Source organism: Telmatherina bonti (assembly GCF_933228915.1).
Source record: "Telmatherina bonti genome assembly, chromosome: 4".
Lineage (NCBI taxonomy): Eukaryota > Metazoa > Chordata > Actinopteri > Atheriniformes > Telmatherinidae > Telmatherina > Telmatherina bonti.
In genome coordinates this window covers 35,893,370-35,909,859 of record NC_136622.1, presented here as the reverse complement: position 1 = coordinate 35,909,859, position 16,490 = coordinate 35,893,370, and the positions used below count along the sequence as shown (strand labels likewise).

The 16,490-nt window shown below is 39.8% G+C and overlaps 1 protein-coding gene across 1 annotated transcript; it reads left to right on the top strand.

The window, feature by feature from the left end:
- Positions 1–8,291: 8,291 nt before the first annotated feature.
- On the top strand, positions 8,292–14,497 carry rps21 (ribosomal protein S21). The gene is made up of 6 exons (XM_079239314.1): positions 8,292–8,335; positions 9,921–10,003; positions 10,116–10,179; positions 12,568–12,639; positions 14,047–14,102; positions 14,422–14,497. The coding sequence occupies exons 2-6, from the start codon at positions 9,954–9,956 to the stop codon at positions 14,429–14,431; spliced, it is 252 nt and encodes an 83-aa protein (XP_079095440.1). The 5' UTR covers positions 8,292–8,335; positions 9,921–9,953; the 3' UTR covers positions 14,432–14,497.
- The last annotated feature ends 1,993 nt before the right edge of the window (positions 14,498–16,490 follow it).

The window sequence follows — 16,490 nt, the reverse complement described above, 5'->3', positions numbered from 1 at the left end:
TTTCCTCTCAGGGGTCATTTCACGCTTTTTTATCCTGTAGTTATAAAATCAAAAGGAAAAATTGATGTGAATAGGAATATCAGAAATGCAACATTATTATGACCACAAAACCAAAATAAAAACTAAATTGTGAATTTAGTTTAATGTTGAATGTTTAAAGTAAATCCATTAAAGTTGGAGTTGTGCCCTAGTCTTTCTGGTATGCATCCGTTTCCTTATTAAGATGTTTAATTTCTTCTCTTTCTAACTCCCTTCAGTACGACTACTGGAAGCATCCTGCATCAGATCCGAGAAGCCAGGTGCAAACCTTGCACCATACCCAACATGATCTCCAAGCCGATCAACATCCAGATTTCAGTCTTCAAGCGGGGAACCAACGGGACCCATGAGTTCTGGTGCAGGTGTAGACACAACCTGGCTGTCGGATGCACATGCGTCAGCCCGACTGCCCAGAAACATTAGGTCATCTTCCAATCAGTTCCAGTCACAGGATCAATTTCTTCTTTTAAAAAAAGTAGTAGAGACTTGTCAACTGACAAGTTAATATAATTTTTTTTATGGAAAATGTAATAGGAGCAGTTGCATGAGCGTGTCAATGATATGGATTAAACCAAAAACATGATTTTTGCATGTGATTAGTAGAATGCTGTTTTTATTATATGACACACTTTAGCACTATAATACTTCCTGTATCATATTTGATACGGTTTCTGAGAACTTTGCAGTAAAATGGAAAAACTTTGGTTAAACCAAGTTGTTTTCAACCTGATAGTCGTTTTCTTCCCTGGATACCAGGAGCCAGAGGACTCTACTGTAATGATTCTGACATATCACATGGTAATAAATGGTAAATACTTTTTAACATAATGTTAAAAGTCCAAATAAAGACACCAAATTAAAGAGATGAGGCTTTTCTCACCATCTTTTCTTTGTTCAGGAGTTAAACAAAGTGCTGTTTTGTAAAACTTTCCCACTCTTTGCATGAATTACGACATTTGTCTGAACACAGGACTTCTATTCAGCACAAATATTAGTTTGTTTTTATTATTATGAGCTTGATGTTACTGTACCTTTTTAAAATGTTTTATAATATGAGCATTGTCTGGACTTTTTTGTATCAGTGAGATATTTGTCTTCTTCTTTCACAAAGATTGACTTTGTGTTGTTCACTTGCAGGATTAATAAAAAACTATGTATAAACCATTTTCAAATCTCTCGTCCATAATTTTGATCATGACATGGTGTTTGAAACACCTTTAATGACCTTTGCCACAACGGAGGTCTTGTATTCAGCAGCATGGGTTTCATTGTCTGTTAGCAACACAACAGAAAGTTTAGGAACAAATTTTGCTTGAATTTTCAGAAAAAATCAGAAATGGAAGAAGTGTTTGGCTGTTTGGGGTGATCTGGATCACCTCCTGACTCCAGGGATATTTTTAAAGGATTCTTACTGGGGGAGATGGGAATGATTCTGCCATTTATGCATCCAACTTAAAAATAACACCTGCAATTATTTGCAAAAAGGGAAAGCATGACAACGGCCTTATGGAGGTCTGCGCTCTCCAAATGCTCCTGCTTTCTCATTGGAAATGACAGTAAAATTACTCATTTTTACTATTAACCCATTTTTCTCTACAATAAAACCCTGACATTAGAGCATAAATTATTACATTGTGTGATGCAGAGAGGCTGAAACATGTGGTTTGAATGGCGGTCAATGGGGCTCTTTTGTCCTGCTATGATCTGAAAGAAATGTAAATCACTAATCTGATTCTTCCCAAAAAGTTCAAATTCCAGCAGAATTAATTTGTTATTAATTTTTAGTATATCTAGACTTATCTTAACATAAAATCCTGAACCATACCAACTCTATTGCTCTACACCAAAGGCAGCGAAGTATGAAAATACAGCTTTAGTTTATGGACAGAAGTATATTTAGTAAAGTGGGCCTGAGCAGTGAATAGTGTCAGTGTTTGTCCCTGTCTGAGGGAACCACACTGTCAGTGTTGATGCAGGAATCTCTAAGCAGTGATGCATCTGCTGGTTTCCATTGTTGTTGAGCTCAGATGAGGCCCTGTAAAGAGACATTAAGTAACTTGTAGCCACTTCGGATTGGACTTCAGCCACCATCCAGCTCGTGCTCACCCCAAACTCCTCTGCTTCTTCCACAAGTGGTTAAACCATGGAAGTGCTTTTCCTCTGGAGGTTAAAAATAAAGTCTATGCGGAAGTGCTAATACCTGCAGTTCCCCCTTCATCCACTAGGGGCTCCAAAACAAAGCAAATCCCCATAGACTCCCATGTTAAAAAGACCAACTTCACGGCCGAAATAAACATGTTTACAGCAGAAATAAAATGTTTACAGCAGAAATAAACATGTTTACAGAAGAAATAAACATGTTTACAGCCTGGTAACATGTATGTCTCCTGTCTCAGCAGGTCTCCCTGGCCGGGAATAGCAGTTCCTGTTGTCTGTTGTCTTTCTGTCCTCTTCCCCCCACACAGCAGAGGCAGATGGCTGCCTGTCCTGAGCCGGGTTCTGCCGGAGGTTTCCTTCCTGTTAAAAGGGAGTTTTTTCCTTCCCACTGTCGCCAGTGTGCTTGCTCAGGATGGGAGATTGAGTTGGACTCAACTCAATCGCTAGCTCAATTAGCTCTTAACTTCAATAGATGTCAATCATCTATCCCCATGCTAACAGCCCCTCTCTCAGCACCACCACTGACATTTTGGCATTTTCTAGGAGTGACGGCACGCATAATGCTGCAAAGATGGCGATGGTAGCAACCGCCCAATGAAGTTCAATTCAACTCTTCAGAAACCTACAAGTGATGTCACAGAGGCTTCATCCATCTTTTATATACAGTCCATGACCTTTCTACATCAAGAGGAGCAGAGGTGTCTCAGGCATCTGCTTGCAGATGGAGTGTTTTTTGCACGTCTCTGGAGGGAAGCCATAGGTATAAGCCAGGACATACTGGGGGGACTCTGTCCCAGCTGACCTGGGAAGGCCACATGACTCCACCAGATAAACTGGAAGCCAGGAAAAAAAATTGTTCTGGGCTTTTCTGCTAAAGCTGCCTTTCCAGCAGCTGATTGATTCAGTCAATAACGGGACAGATCGATCTCAATATCATTCGATATCTGCTTGATAATTGTCAGAATCTTCTTCAATAAGGAGGATAAAGTGGTTTTTATGTGGATTGGATTCACCTCAGTGAATAAGCACTTTAATGTGTTCATGTGTTAAAAATGTATTATTTCGAGGAATGGATTTCTGTGCACTGACAATAATTTTGACCTTCCTATTAGAAAGTATCTGAGCCAGTATCAATGATACAAGCCCATTCATAGTTGGTATTAGATTTAAAAACAACATAATCCCTCAAATTGTGATAAACTTGCTTTACTTGCCAAAGAAAGACATACACAAAAAACTGAAATAAAAGGGAACTACACAGGAGGAGACATGCTGGCTTGCACAACAGCCAGCAGACAGAGTTAAGTATCAAACAAGCCAAGGTTGAAGAGCGTGGGCGGATCTGAGAATACCTCCCGTCTTCACACTGCCCTACTAAAATTAACATGTGGTAGGAACTCCCAGTACCCTGTGGGTGGATGTATTACCAAACGAGCATTCCAGCGTAAAGGAACCATGAGAGTGTAAGGGCAGAGATGCTTGGTCATGTTTGAAACACACCTACTAACATACATAAAGGAAGCAGGATTGAGCATAAAGATGCACTGTTGATACAACTGATCTTGTTTTATTTAGCTGAAATAAATTTATGATTTTACTGGGATTTGCAGATGAGCAGGTTATTATTAAATTATCTGGATATTTTGACATCTTACCTGTCAAGATCCCTTTTTTGGCCTCGAAACTAATGTTTTTATCTTTCCTGTGTTATTATTTTCCTGTAAGTCCCCGTATGGTGATACAGGGATAAAATAATCTTTAAAAATGTCTGACATGAGGAAACAAACCTCCCTCCTCTTTGACCTGAGGAGAGGAATCTGGACAGGTTTCCCCTATGAGGGACCCTCCCCCCTCTCTTGGCTCTTGGCAGGTGCCACAGAAACTTGACAGGTGAGATTATAATCAAACAATTGAAGGATAAATAAATAAACGATAAATAAAATAATACTTTCATGCTAGTTTTTCGCACAGCAAGTAACACACTTGTAAATAAACCTTTAAGTGAGACAGGAAAATATAGCAAATGTACCTTTTCTTACAGTTTTTATCACTCATGAAGCTGGAAAAGTGGTGAATAAAGACACCTGCTCTGTGACCAAATAAAGAATTTTTATCACTTAATTAATGTTTTTTAGTTGTTTTATTAACCAGCATTCAGTTAAAGAGACAGTATTCAGGGAATGATGCTTTTTCAGGGAATGTGGGTGGGTGTGTGTGGAGGGGTTTTTTGCTCTATGTCCTTGTGTGTGTGTGTGTGTGTGAGTGTGTGGAAAGCGTTTTGTGTCTATTATTTTTAAATGCCTTTTTATCCACTGTTCATTTTAATCCTTATGACTTGATTTTATCTTGTAAAGCACTTTGTGTTGCCCGTGGCATGAAAAGTGCTCAAGAAATAAAGTTTGATGTTGATGACAGATTTTTTTCCACCAGGGGATGAAGTTTGGCCTTAGTTACCCATCCTGATGTGAAGTAGCACTACGTTTCGATGCTCTTGTACGTTTTAGGGGATTTGCTGGTGCAGGGATGGATTGTGAATGAGATGAATGTAGATATCAACAAAGTACAAATTTGGGAAATTTTGGGCAAATTTCAGAGGACTCAGCAATTCATGTGATATAAGATATGGATCAAACCCTAAAATACAGTTTTTAGAAAAAAGAAAAAAAAAGCATTCTTATTTGCGGTGAGATGCGGGATTACGAGTTTTCCCTGGCAACAGTTGACGGCGCCACGTCCTGAAGATGCTGGTCGCAGCAAAACAGACATCAGTGAAACCTCATGAATTTCTTATTGTCTTTTATGCTTCCGCCATCTGTAATGCTTTAAACGTTTTATGTAAAGCACTTTGGATTGTCTTGTACATGAAAGCTACTTGACAAATACACATGCTTTGCCCATTGGGGTCCTCTTCACCAAGGGCTGCCCCTGCTCTGACTGCGTGGGTGTTGCTGTGGGGGCTGTCCCTGTCTGCCTGGACCCGGGCGGCCCCCATGGTGATGGCCTGGGTGGTCTTGGTTGGGGGTAGCCCTTTGTGTAGAGGCACCCTGAGAATATCGTTTCCTTATCTGGTGCACATCTGGTACAAATGCACCTGGCCATTCAACTTCTTTTAACTGTTATAGGGCTAACAGGGCATGGATGAGGGTGGTTGTGGGTGGGTGAAAGGGGACTATGGGTGTATGTGTGTGTGTGTGTGTGTTTTAACTATTTTGATGTAAATTGTTTTATAATATAAAGCACTTTGGATTGTTTTTAAGCACGAAAAGTGCTATAGAAATAAAGTTTGATTTGATAACTGTGTTTCTGACTCATTTGAGGACACAGTGACGTTTATTATGTACATTTCTGGAGTCGTTGCTGAAGCTGAGAAACCACACTTCACCTGCTTATTTCGAGACATTGCATTAAGTTGCAGCTGAGTTTTGCATTAAGCACCGTGTCACAAGCGATAAGGATGCCTGCTATTTTCAGTTTTTGTAATTTTGTCATCTTTGTTCCCATTTTCCAGGATTTTTTATTTATTTTTTTCATTCATTCATTTATTTTTGTAGTTTTACACCGTTGAGTATTCTGTTTAATGGCCCATTTCACGTTCGTAAGTTCTTTAGTTGGTTTCACTCCACCTGTGTTTCATCAGTGTTTTCTATCTGTGGGCATCACCCTTGATTTTAGTTGCCAGTTTGTTGTTTTCATTCTTGTTATTCCTGAGTTAAAACATTACCTGCATTCTGCCTGCCTGTTGTGTCATCCTGTCTACACTTTGGTCTCGCACCACTTTTCACTTGTGATCCAGAGCAAACAAGGGATCGAGGAAGAGATAAGACAGAAGTCAAGATAAGACTTGTCTTTAGTGACTGGAGAGCGCTGACAGTACAGGTTGGATGCAAGATGGATGCTGAATTAGTGATCTATAGGAAGTGCATCACTGGGAATTCTGCAAAAAGTTATCAAGTGTGTCTTTCAGGGAAAGAAAGCAACATTTTTGCTTGTATTTATTTGCAGGGCCATATCTCTAGTCAAACGTCACCTCCTCTACAGTGTTCCCAAAATCAATCTAGAACTTAGTAAAAGGGTTTTTGTTCCTTGGTGTTATAGGCTTGATGGGGGGGGCGACGTTGCTTCTTCACCATTTAATTTTCTATGGAATTTGCTCCGTAAGGCCAAAATCCCTGCCGTCCTCCAGCTAAACAACTTTTCTGCATGTTAAATTTTGCCGTTGTTCACGTAGGCATGCACATTGGGGCTAGCTATATGTTACAAGAAAGTTTAAAAATGTTCAATTTTTGATCCTGTTGCATGGCTCTACAACTAATCAGCGAGATTTCATTGACTGATCAAGTTAAACATGAATTTTTCTGGATCCAGCTCGAGGTTGCCATCAAATGATTAAATTCATCTGGATCTTTTGTGGTTTGTAGGGTAGGATGAACCCAGGATGTCTTTTTTTAAAGCAGAGTTAGCAGCAAGATTTCTGTCAGTTGGATTAAAATCTCCCGGCTCTTCAACCTCCATGCTTTATCTGTCACGTGTCACTTTAAAAATGGCAAACTTCCCAAAAATATCATAACCAATTATTTTTCTTGGAGACAAACAATCTGAGAGCATGATGCCGCTGCCGTTGTCGCTCCTGCATTTCATTTCGTGTTGGGTGGGCAAAGGTGGCGATGAATTTCGCCCATTGATGTCTTTTGTCGCTGCTCCATATGTTGAGCCCATTAGAATAATCTGTAACAGGGATACTCAATTTGGTCCTACAAGCTCTGGAATCCACACAGGTTTTCCATGTAACCCAGGTCCGACACGCCTGATGAGTCATTGTGCAAAACCCCATAGGCTGTTAGATCCATTTAATTTAATTCAAGTGTGATGAAGCAGGAATAAATGGAAAACCTCCTGGATTGCAGCCCTCGTAGAACCAAACTAATCAACAAACATCACTTCAGCATTTTATTCCTTTGAGGTGTGACTGCTACAGAAGCTTCTGCCTGAACTGATTTAAAATGTTTTTATAACATCTTAACGCCATGTTTTGTTTTTTGAAAGTTTGTGTTTTACTAATTGCCTCTCGGCCAGGTCTTCGTCAGAAAAGAGACTTTATAATAATAAGATCACATTACGGAGCTTCTATGAGGAGCGTGTTCTTCTTTGGCAACGGATACTTGGTTTCTTTTGCTGTGAATTGTGTCGTTACGTGGGCAGGATAATCTGAACAGTTAGATGTCACACATCATGGCCAGTTTCAACCACACATATTTAGTTAGTTTTTTTGATTGTGTGAGGCCGATCAAATAACTCTCCAAGGCACGCAGAAAAAAATGTATAAAGATGAAAATATAGATAAATCTATCACGATCTGAAAGGAGTATAACCAGCAGTTCCACTAAAGAGATTCCATGGGAATCCCGCCAGCAAAAACATAAACATCTCGTCAAGCGCATCTATTTTGTTCCATTAGTACAGTGTTTCTTCATCCCAGTCCTCAGGCCTGCCCTGCATGTTTTATCAGCAACCCTACTCAGAATGTGCCACTCTCCCTAGTAGATGCATGTACATGTGGGGGTACAATTCAGGAGGTTTTATAATGTAGTTTAAGGGCCGTGGGAATAAAAGATCTCCTGAAACGCTCTGTTCTACAGCATAGCGAGAGAAGTCGGCTGCTGCCGTTGCTCCTTTGCTCCTTCAGGAATCCATGGAGAGGGTGTTTGCTGTTATCCATTATTGTTCTCAGCTTTTTCAGTGTGAGCCTCTCCACTACTGTTCCCAGAGAGTCCAGTCTCCTGCCCAGCACTGAGACCCCCTTTTTGACTAGTCTCTCCAGCCTCTTGCAGTTTCTGCCTGTAAGACTGTGCCCCCAGCACACCGTGGCATAAAAGAGACAACTGGCCACCACTGACTGATAAAAACATGACCAACATGTCCACACACCAACGGGCTGCAAAGTAGTTGATGAGGACGTTCAATAGTCTGATCAGGTGCTTTGGAGGAGGATCATGTCTAAAACAGGCAAGGCAGCGGGGGGCCTGAGGCTTGAAAAAGGAAAATTTCCAGCAGATGGCGCCATTAGCACCGAGGCGGAAGTGGATGTTTGTGTTTCCGGGTGAGCAGCTCCTCCTTTCCTGTCGGCCATTTGTCGTGATCGGTAGGTTTCCACCGGGCTCTGTAGAAAAATCTAATTAAAGTCTATTTAAAACCTTCCTTAACCTTTTAGTTAGTTAGTGTTGTTGAAATAACGCGACTCCGCCGCAGTAGGAGGTCATTTGAGCGCGTTTCTTGGGGAAATTGTGTGTAAATGAGACAGTGTGGAGGTAGCCACGTGCTAACGGAGATGCTAACCAGTTAGCAGTTTTATTAGCTTTAAATCATGTATTAGGAACATTAATCATTAAAATCATGTTTAAAAGTCCGTCACGCGCAGGAACGGTGTGAAGCGTGATGGTGACATGTTGAAGCTTGTTGTACTCCATGTGAGCCATCCTGTAGGCAGAAACATGCTTTTAGACGGGTTTTTACATAAAATAATAAACATCTTGTGCAGCTTGTTCCAGGCTGACTGCACATCTGTTCCATATGTAATCTCAGCTTTGCTCCACGCTGCTTAAAGGAGTGAGCTGGAACAAAACATGGACTCGTAACAATTTCTAATTAACTTATAAAGTAAGAAAAGTTCATTTTAAAGTCATTTATTGGTGTCACCTAGTAAAATCATTTCTGATAAAATTTAAAAAAGGACATTTATATTACCTGCACCTTCTGCAACACTCAACTAGAAATGATATTTCACCTGTTTGGGAACTGTGAACACACCAGACCTCTGTGGCAAGGCATTTGTGGACAATATACAGGATAAATTGAACTGTACTTTAAAGATGTGTTGTTTGGGTTTACACTGTATCATAGGGCTGTGATGATAAGCTTTTGTCCCGATTCGATTTGAATTGCGATTCTCACAATTCTTCTATAATGCTGATTCTTGTAGATTAAAAACATAATAAACTGTATAAATCTTTTTTTCCATGTCATTTTTCATTATTTCATTTTGGAAAAAACAACACAGTAGCCAGACCATGTACTGCTGCTATAATTCCTAAGAAGACAAGTAAAAAGATATATATATATATATATATATATATATACATAAAAAGTTTATAATGGATTAAATTTATTTGAAAAACCCCCCAAAAAAATTCATTTTAAAATTGTGCAGCAAACAATCCCGATTTTTAGATTTGATTTTCCCGCCCCTACTGTATAAGAAGGAACTAGTTGACCAACTCTTTTTGTGCAATCTTATCCTGTTATTAGCCAAAATGTATATCCATAAATGCAAAGTTACTAATACTATATATACCCTCATACATCAGCTTCATCAAAGAAGTAAAACTATATGTTGGCACTCTACTTCAAAAGTAAAGCCCTGGAAACAGTCACTTTGCTCTCAATTCAATATTATAAATTATATGCGTCCAAATATTTGTAATTCTCCTGTTGTATATACAACCCCTGGCATCAGCTAAATGTTTCCATTATGTCTCATAATGCTGTTAATTTATTATACCACTGCAATGACAAGAATAAAGATTTATTTAAAAAAAAAAAAAAAAAGTGTTGATGTTTGTACTTCAGCCATGACAGCATCTGGGCCGCTTGGCATCTGTACCAGCCTCTTAAATCCATCATTTATATCGGTTCCAGCCTCTTAAACTCATTATTTATGTTTGTTCCAGATTTGTAGGCGGCACCTTGAACTACCTTCTAACATGCAGAACGACGCTGGTGAATTTGTGGACCTTTACGTCCCACGTAAATGGTGAGTGTTAAAGGTTCAGGCGAAGATGTTGCCTTCATTTAGTCTGATTCTAAATAACACGCCACTGAAACTAATGACAGTTCTTTTACTCTGAAATTCATCTATATTGCAGCTCTGCCAGCAACAGAATCATTGGAGCCAAAGACCATGCCTCCATCCAGATCAACATTGCTGAGGTAAAAATAAAGCTACTTGTTTTGGTCCCCATGGCCGGCTGGTGAAATGATACCTTGACTCTGTTTCTCAGTCCAGGTCCACATAACTTACTGTCTGCTTGTTTAGGCATGTTTCTACTCCAACACATCTGAATCACATTAATGAATCGTAAGTTGTACGTAAGGCTGAAAGGGAGCCACTGAGGTGTGATGAAGTAGGATTACTGTAATTTTACGGACCTTAAAGTTTTCTCAAAAATCAACAGTGCCCCTGATGTATTTATTAACTCTGGTTGTGCTTATTGACCTCAAACCGCTTCCATGTGGTACACAGCGCTCAAAAAGCTGTCAAAATGTTTTTGTCTGTATTTGGTAGCACCGCTTCCTGGCATTACGGCTGTCAGCAGCCTTGAGGAGTGGTACGTACTGTGCTTTGGTTTGGTTTACTGTCTGGGACAGTTACTGGTGCATTACCAGTCGGGTTTTCATGTCGAACACGGAGTCTAGAACACCATGATGTGCTTGGTTCATGCACAGTTTTAATACGCAGATCCCAGCTGTTTAATCCGCTCATACCGTGGTCCCACACAGTAAACATTTTATGGCAAAGATTTATTTCCTAAATACAGTTGTGCTCATATGTATTCATACCCTTTCATTGAAGAAGGAAAAAAAATATCTCCCTGTAAAATAAGCTGAAATTGACTAAAGTAATAATAAATTACTTTAAAATTACTACTAAACTATAAATTACGACAGGGGCAGCTGTAGTTCAGCAGGAGGAGCAGTCGTCTTCCAACTGGAAAGTTGATCGATCCAGGCTATGAATCGATTCCAGAATTATGTGCCAACGTGTTCTTGGGCAAGACCCTAAACCCCCCCAGTTGCCCACTGATGTGCCTGTCGAGAAAAGAGTGTGTTTGTAAGTCACTTTGGATAAAAGCCGCTGCTAAATGACTAGAATAGAATAAATAAAAAAATTTAAGAAAATCATGACATTATTTTCTAATTCTTGTTAAATAGAAATATGTTGGTTTTTTTTTTAAAGCAAACAAGTAAGATAATTTATTACATATTCCATCAGTCATAAAGTAATATTTAGTTGAAGAATCCTTTAATGTTTCTGCTCCAGTCAGGTGTTTTCTGTTCCTCTCAGTCAGACTTCTGCACCTGTTGACAGGTATTTTGTCCCACTGTTCAACAGAAAAGTCTCTAATTTGTCCAGGACACATTTGTTTATTTTTCTTCAACTCTATTAAATGAAAAAAAAACAGTGTCTTATATTACTGAACTTTTTTTTTTAGTTATTGTTCCTTTTTTAATTCTCCAGTTATTTGAGTGTTGTAAATTCAGCATTTTTTTTAACGACAGGAGATGAAGACATATGAGCACAACTGTATGCTGAAGTGTAGGAACTTTTTTATCTTGGTCTTGATGTAGTTTTTATGCTAAACAAGCTACAGTGTGTTTTTGTTTACCTGTAAAACGCTGATCTGAACCAGCTGATTAACATGTTGCCATGGTGATGCCCGTCACTTGCATGTGGCTGCATTTGGCAGATTGTGTGACGTTGCACACACAGCAGAGGGGCTCGAGTCCCTTCAGTGTCAGCCTGTGATGAGGATGAGGAAGACAAAGATGATCTGCCAAACTCAGCTTTCAGGGGGAATTAATCTCACATTTATCTCGATTTGCAGCATTTTTCTGTCATGTGATGCCTCATTCTGCGTCAAGCTGACAGCAAACAGCAGGCTGACGTGTCTGCATGTGCTCACAAGGCCAAACCTCAGGGTGAACGTGACTGTCCAGCTGAAACTAGCGCCAGTATGATGCTGGACATGTTTTCACCAGACGGGATGATTTGCATCTGAATGGGAACAGGAACTGAACTGTTGAGCTAGCGACACACACACACAGTGTGTGTGTAATGTCAGTATTTTGACTCTTGCTGTGGCCAGTTCAAGGCGCCTGCTGTTGGAGAATCATTCCAGTCATCCCAGCAGCTCCCAGTGTGGAGAAATATGCAGCTTTGCTTTGTCTTGTTTGCTCTTTCATCACACTGGATGCATCAGCAACACCTGGCTGGAAAAACCAACTGTTGGGAAGTTTGACGGGACTATCTCCTTTAAACCGCTTGATGCGGTGTTGCCATGACGCAGCCAGTCGGTGTGATTCTCTGTGATTGGTTGGGATTACAGCACTTTTCCGACACTGCAGCCAGTTTAACGGGACAGGTCAGACATGCAGAAGAGACAGCGGTGAATTAAACTGACAGAATTTAATGTAATCTTGATGTAACCTTGTAAAACACGTGGCGGCTCAGGAAGGAGGCACATTGTAGCACTGAATGTAGCGCCGATGCTTACAGTTAGAAACTTTCTCTTATCGTAGTTTGTTTGTATGTTTCAGGTCGACAAAGTGACCGGACGCTTCAATGGTCAGTTCAAGACCTACGCTATCTGTGGCGCCATCCGCAGAATGGTGAGTTCACTGTCCGTTCAGGAAACGGTCAAAGTAAATAAACAGTCTGACTCGGAATACGTTGAAATTAAGTTGATAGGATCATATCAGGCTCGTTTTGGGAGAATATTTTCCATTTAGTGATCATCAGGCATCCTGCAGGTTTTAGATGTTTCTCTGCTCCAACGCGATTTAAATTAATCCAAAACCTGCAGGACAGCAGCCTATAGGGACCCGAACTGGACGCAATTTCAGGAATTACCGAGGCTATTCACACACACACAAAGTCAAAAACTTATGCTGATAATTAAGAAAAATTTGATCTTTTATTTAGAAAGTCATATTTTGTTATATTTTTTTACTAAAAATGTTTTGTTTGGTTAAAATTTTTTATTTCTTCAGATTAAATTTATGTAAATTCCTCATCTTGTAAAATTATTTACAGTGTTATTTAACGTGTTGCTTTAAGAGAACGCTGCTTGTGTATGTTGGACAGCTTGCAAGACAAAGGGTTTCTATTTATTTATACACACAAACTGAAGGAAGCAGCAGGATAACTGGGAAGCCTTCAAGATGAAAGGAATAGAAAATAACATTAAATCACAGATATTATCCTGGATATCGTGTCTTGTATATAACTGACTGCTCTCAGATTTGTCTTCTGTTTTCAAGTTTTTGTCATTAGTTTGACTTCTGTGGATGATTTTACATGAAAAGAAAGATGGTTAGCCAGATATTTTAACTATTTGGTTTGAAATCTTCATGAACTGCTAATTTATGTTGCATCTTCAGATGTATTTATAACCTCCCGTTAAAGAAAAACCCAAATTACCAACAGACTTCGCGATAACAGGAGACTGAAAAAAGCAATTGTAAATGCAATGCTAAATTATACTTTAGTGAAATAAAATGTTGCTTTGCATTTTAATTGAGTTGAAAAAACAAAGTAAAAACTGTCCTGGACAAATGAGAGCACTTTGCTGACGAGCAGTAGATTAAAACACCTGCCGACAGGTGGAGAAAACACCTGATAACCAAATAGGTTATTGAGCGAGTCGCATCAACGTTAGTTTATCATGTTTCTTTGTTTTTTTAAATATTTATGTTGAACAACAATTTAAAAACATAAATGTTATTAAAATTATTTTATGTTGTATTCTTAAACTTATTTCAGTGACAACAGTTTGTTTTTGCTAAATCCTACAGTAACGTGACTGATAGTATACCATGATCAATCTTAAAATAACGTGACGAATGTTACAGTAACATGATTCCTTCATTAACGTTGTGAATCCTACAGTAACGTGACTGATAATAGTATACCAGGATAAATCTTCCTATAACGTGACCAATCCTACAGTAGAGTAAAAAATCCTACTGTACTGTGGTGTAAAAGTGTCAAACCCTTCTCTTTCTTTCCTCCTTCAGGGAGAGTCCGACGACTCCATCCTCAGGCTGGCAAAGAACGACTCCATCGTTGCAAAGTAAGGACGGCTCACTCAGCGTAAACATGAAAATATCAAACACATTATTGAGACTTTAAGTGTTGTCACTGGACAGGGTTGAAGTTGAAGTTGGTGGGTGTTCATTGCTCCTCTGATATAAACAGAAGTTTGGATCTGTTGACTGTTTAAACTGACAAATCATTTCTAAACAGGAATAAAACATTTTTCCATCCTTTTAATGGTAAACTACACCAAACGGGACATAAACTGGTTTAATATTTATTTTGTAAATAAAGTGGACTTTTATGGAGATTTGCAACTTATCTATACTTTAACTAACACTACTTTTTCTTTGCAGGAATTTCTGAATGGGACATCGGAGATGTGGAAGCTTTGTAAAATAAAAAAGAAAAAAAATGGTTTGGTGTTTATTTAAAAGAAATAAAAAGCCGAACACTTCCAGGCGCTGTACCAGAACTATGGCAAGTTTTAACAGGAAAAAAAGGGAGCGGAGGGGAAAATAATGGGGTCATGCTGATTTAATCATATATCTTCCCTTTTAATTTCCCTTTTGTTTCAGTGCAAAAGTACATCGTCAAGATTTTCAATTACCTTTCCTTTTAAAAACATAACCTTTAAATGAAAGATTATAATGATCAGTTGCATCAATATTTTGCTTCAGTTACAGACTTCGTGTTTTCTGGTGGTTTAATGTTGATTTTAGCAGCAGAAAACTGTTTTTATTTTCCTTGTTCACTTTTAGAGATCACTTGCAAAACCCGAAACAGCCTCAAATTTTTAAGCATGGTTATCAGAATCAGAAGGACTTTTATTGCCATTATCTTTGAACAATTCACAGACTGGGAACGTGTTTCGGTGGTAATGTGCTGAATAATAAATGCAGGTATGCAGAGAAATGAGCATATACACTACTCACAAAAAGTTAGGGATATTTGGCTTTCAGGTGAAATTTATGGAAAATGCAATATGTTCATGCTACAGTGATATAATATAAAAGTAAGACATTTAAGTAGAAGGATGCACTACTGATTTCCTCATCTCAAAATTCATTCAACACAAAAGGTAACAATGGTAGTTACACCACAAAAAGTTTGAACGTCTCAATATCTGGTCATGTGCCCTTGAGCATCAATTACAGCTTGACAACGACGTCTCATGCTGTTCACAAGGCAACTTATTGCCTGCTGAGCCATGGCATCCCACTCTTCCTGAAGGGCAGCCCTCAGGTCATTGAGGTTCTGGGGTGCAGGGTTTTGAGCCTCTACACGACGGCTCAGCTGATCCCACAGGTTTTCAATGGGATTCAGGTCTGGAGAGAGTGCAGGCCATTCCATTTGAGGTACACCAGTCTCCAACAGCCGTTCCCTGATGATGCGGCCTCGATGAGCAGGAGCATTGTCGTCCATGAAGATGAAATTAGGCCTGTGCTGTTCATGTAGGGGCACAATCACTGGATTAATGATGTTATTCAGGTAGTATGGGCTTGTCACTGTACCATTCACAAAGTGTAGGGCAGTTCTGTACCAAGTGGACACCCCTGCCCACACTGTAACACCGCCACCACCAAAAGCTCGCCTGGTGACAACAGTGGCTGATGCATAGCGCTCTCCCTGACGTCTCCAACATCGTTGCCGGCCGTCATTTCTGCTCAGTGTGAATCGACTTTCATCAGAGAACAGCACTGAGGCCCACTGGTTCCTCGTCCAGCGTAAATGCTCCCTGGCCCATGCAAGACGAGGATGCCTGTGCCTGGTGGTGTGGTCAGGTACCCGTGCAGGTCGTCTAGCACGCAGACCACGCTGATGGAAACGGTTTGGAATGGTCTGACGTGACACTTGGGTGCCTCTCACCTCTCTTAAACGTGCCTGGAGTTGAGTGGCATTCATCATCCGGTTTCTCAGGGCAGTGTTCACAATGTAGCGGTCATCAGCACGGGATGTGGCCAAAGGACGTCCACTTCTAGGCCTTTCTGTGACTCTTCCAGTCTCTCCATATCTCTGTTGCAACCTGCTGATGACACTCTGTGACACTCCAAGCTCAGTGGCCACTTCTGTCTGAGAACGTCCTGTTTGAAGCATCGCAATGGCAAGGGACTGTTGTTCCATTGTTAGGTGTCGTCTTGGTCTCATGATGTCAAAATGTGAACAGCATGATGAGGACAACTGTTTAAACACCAGCTCTAATTGAACCAGGACATTTATTGGTCAATTCAACGATCACACACCTGCCGTGATTTTTGCCGTTAAGCTCCTTGTTAGAGAACAGCAACTTGTGCAAAATTTATTGAAACATTTAACAGTTGGACATGTGCATTTAAAAGCTTAGAGAAGATCACATTAAGTTCACCTGTACAGGTTTGAATGCATTTTAGGCTTGTTGTGAAATTTCACCCAAAAGCTGAATATC

What these genes read in the sequence shown, in the direction of transcription:
- rps21 (XM_079239314.1), top strand. Translation starts at nt 9,954, where the DNA reads ATGCAGAACGACGCTGGTGAATTTGTGGACCTTTACGTCCCACGTAAA. An exon ending in TCCAGATCAACATTGCTGAG is followed by an intron (nt 10,180 to 12,567) that starts GTAAAAATAAAG and finishes TGTATGTTTCAG; the next exon opens with GTCGACAAAGTGACCGGACG. An exon ending in GTGGCGCCATCCGCAGAATG is followed by an intron (nt 12,640 to 14,046) that starts GTGAGTTCACTG and finishes TTCCTCCTTCAG; the next exon opens with GGAGAGTCCGACGACTCCAT.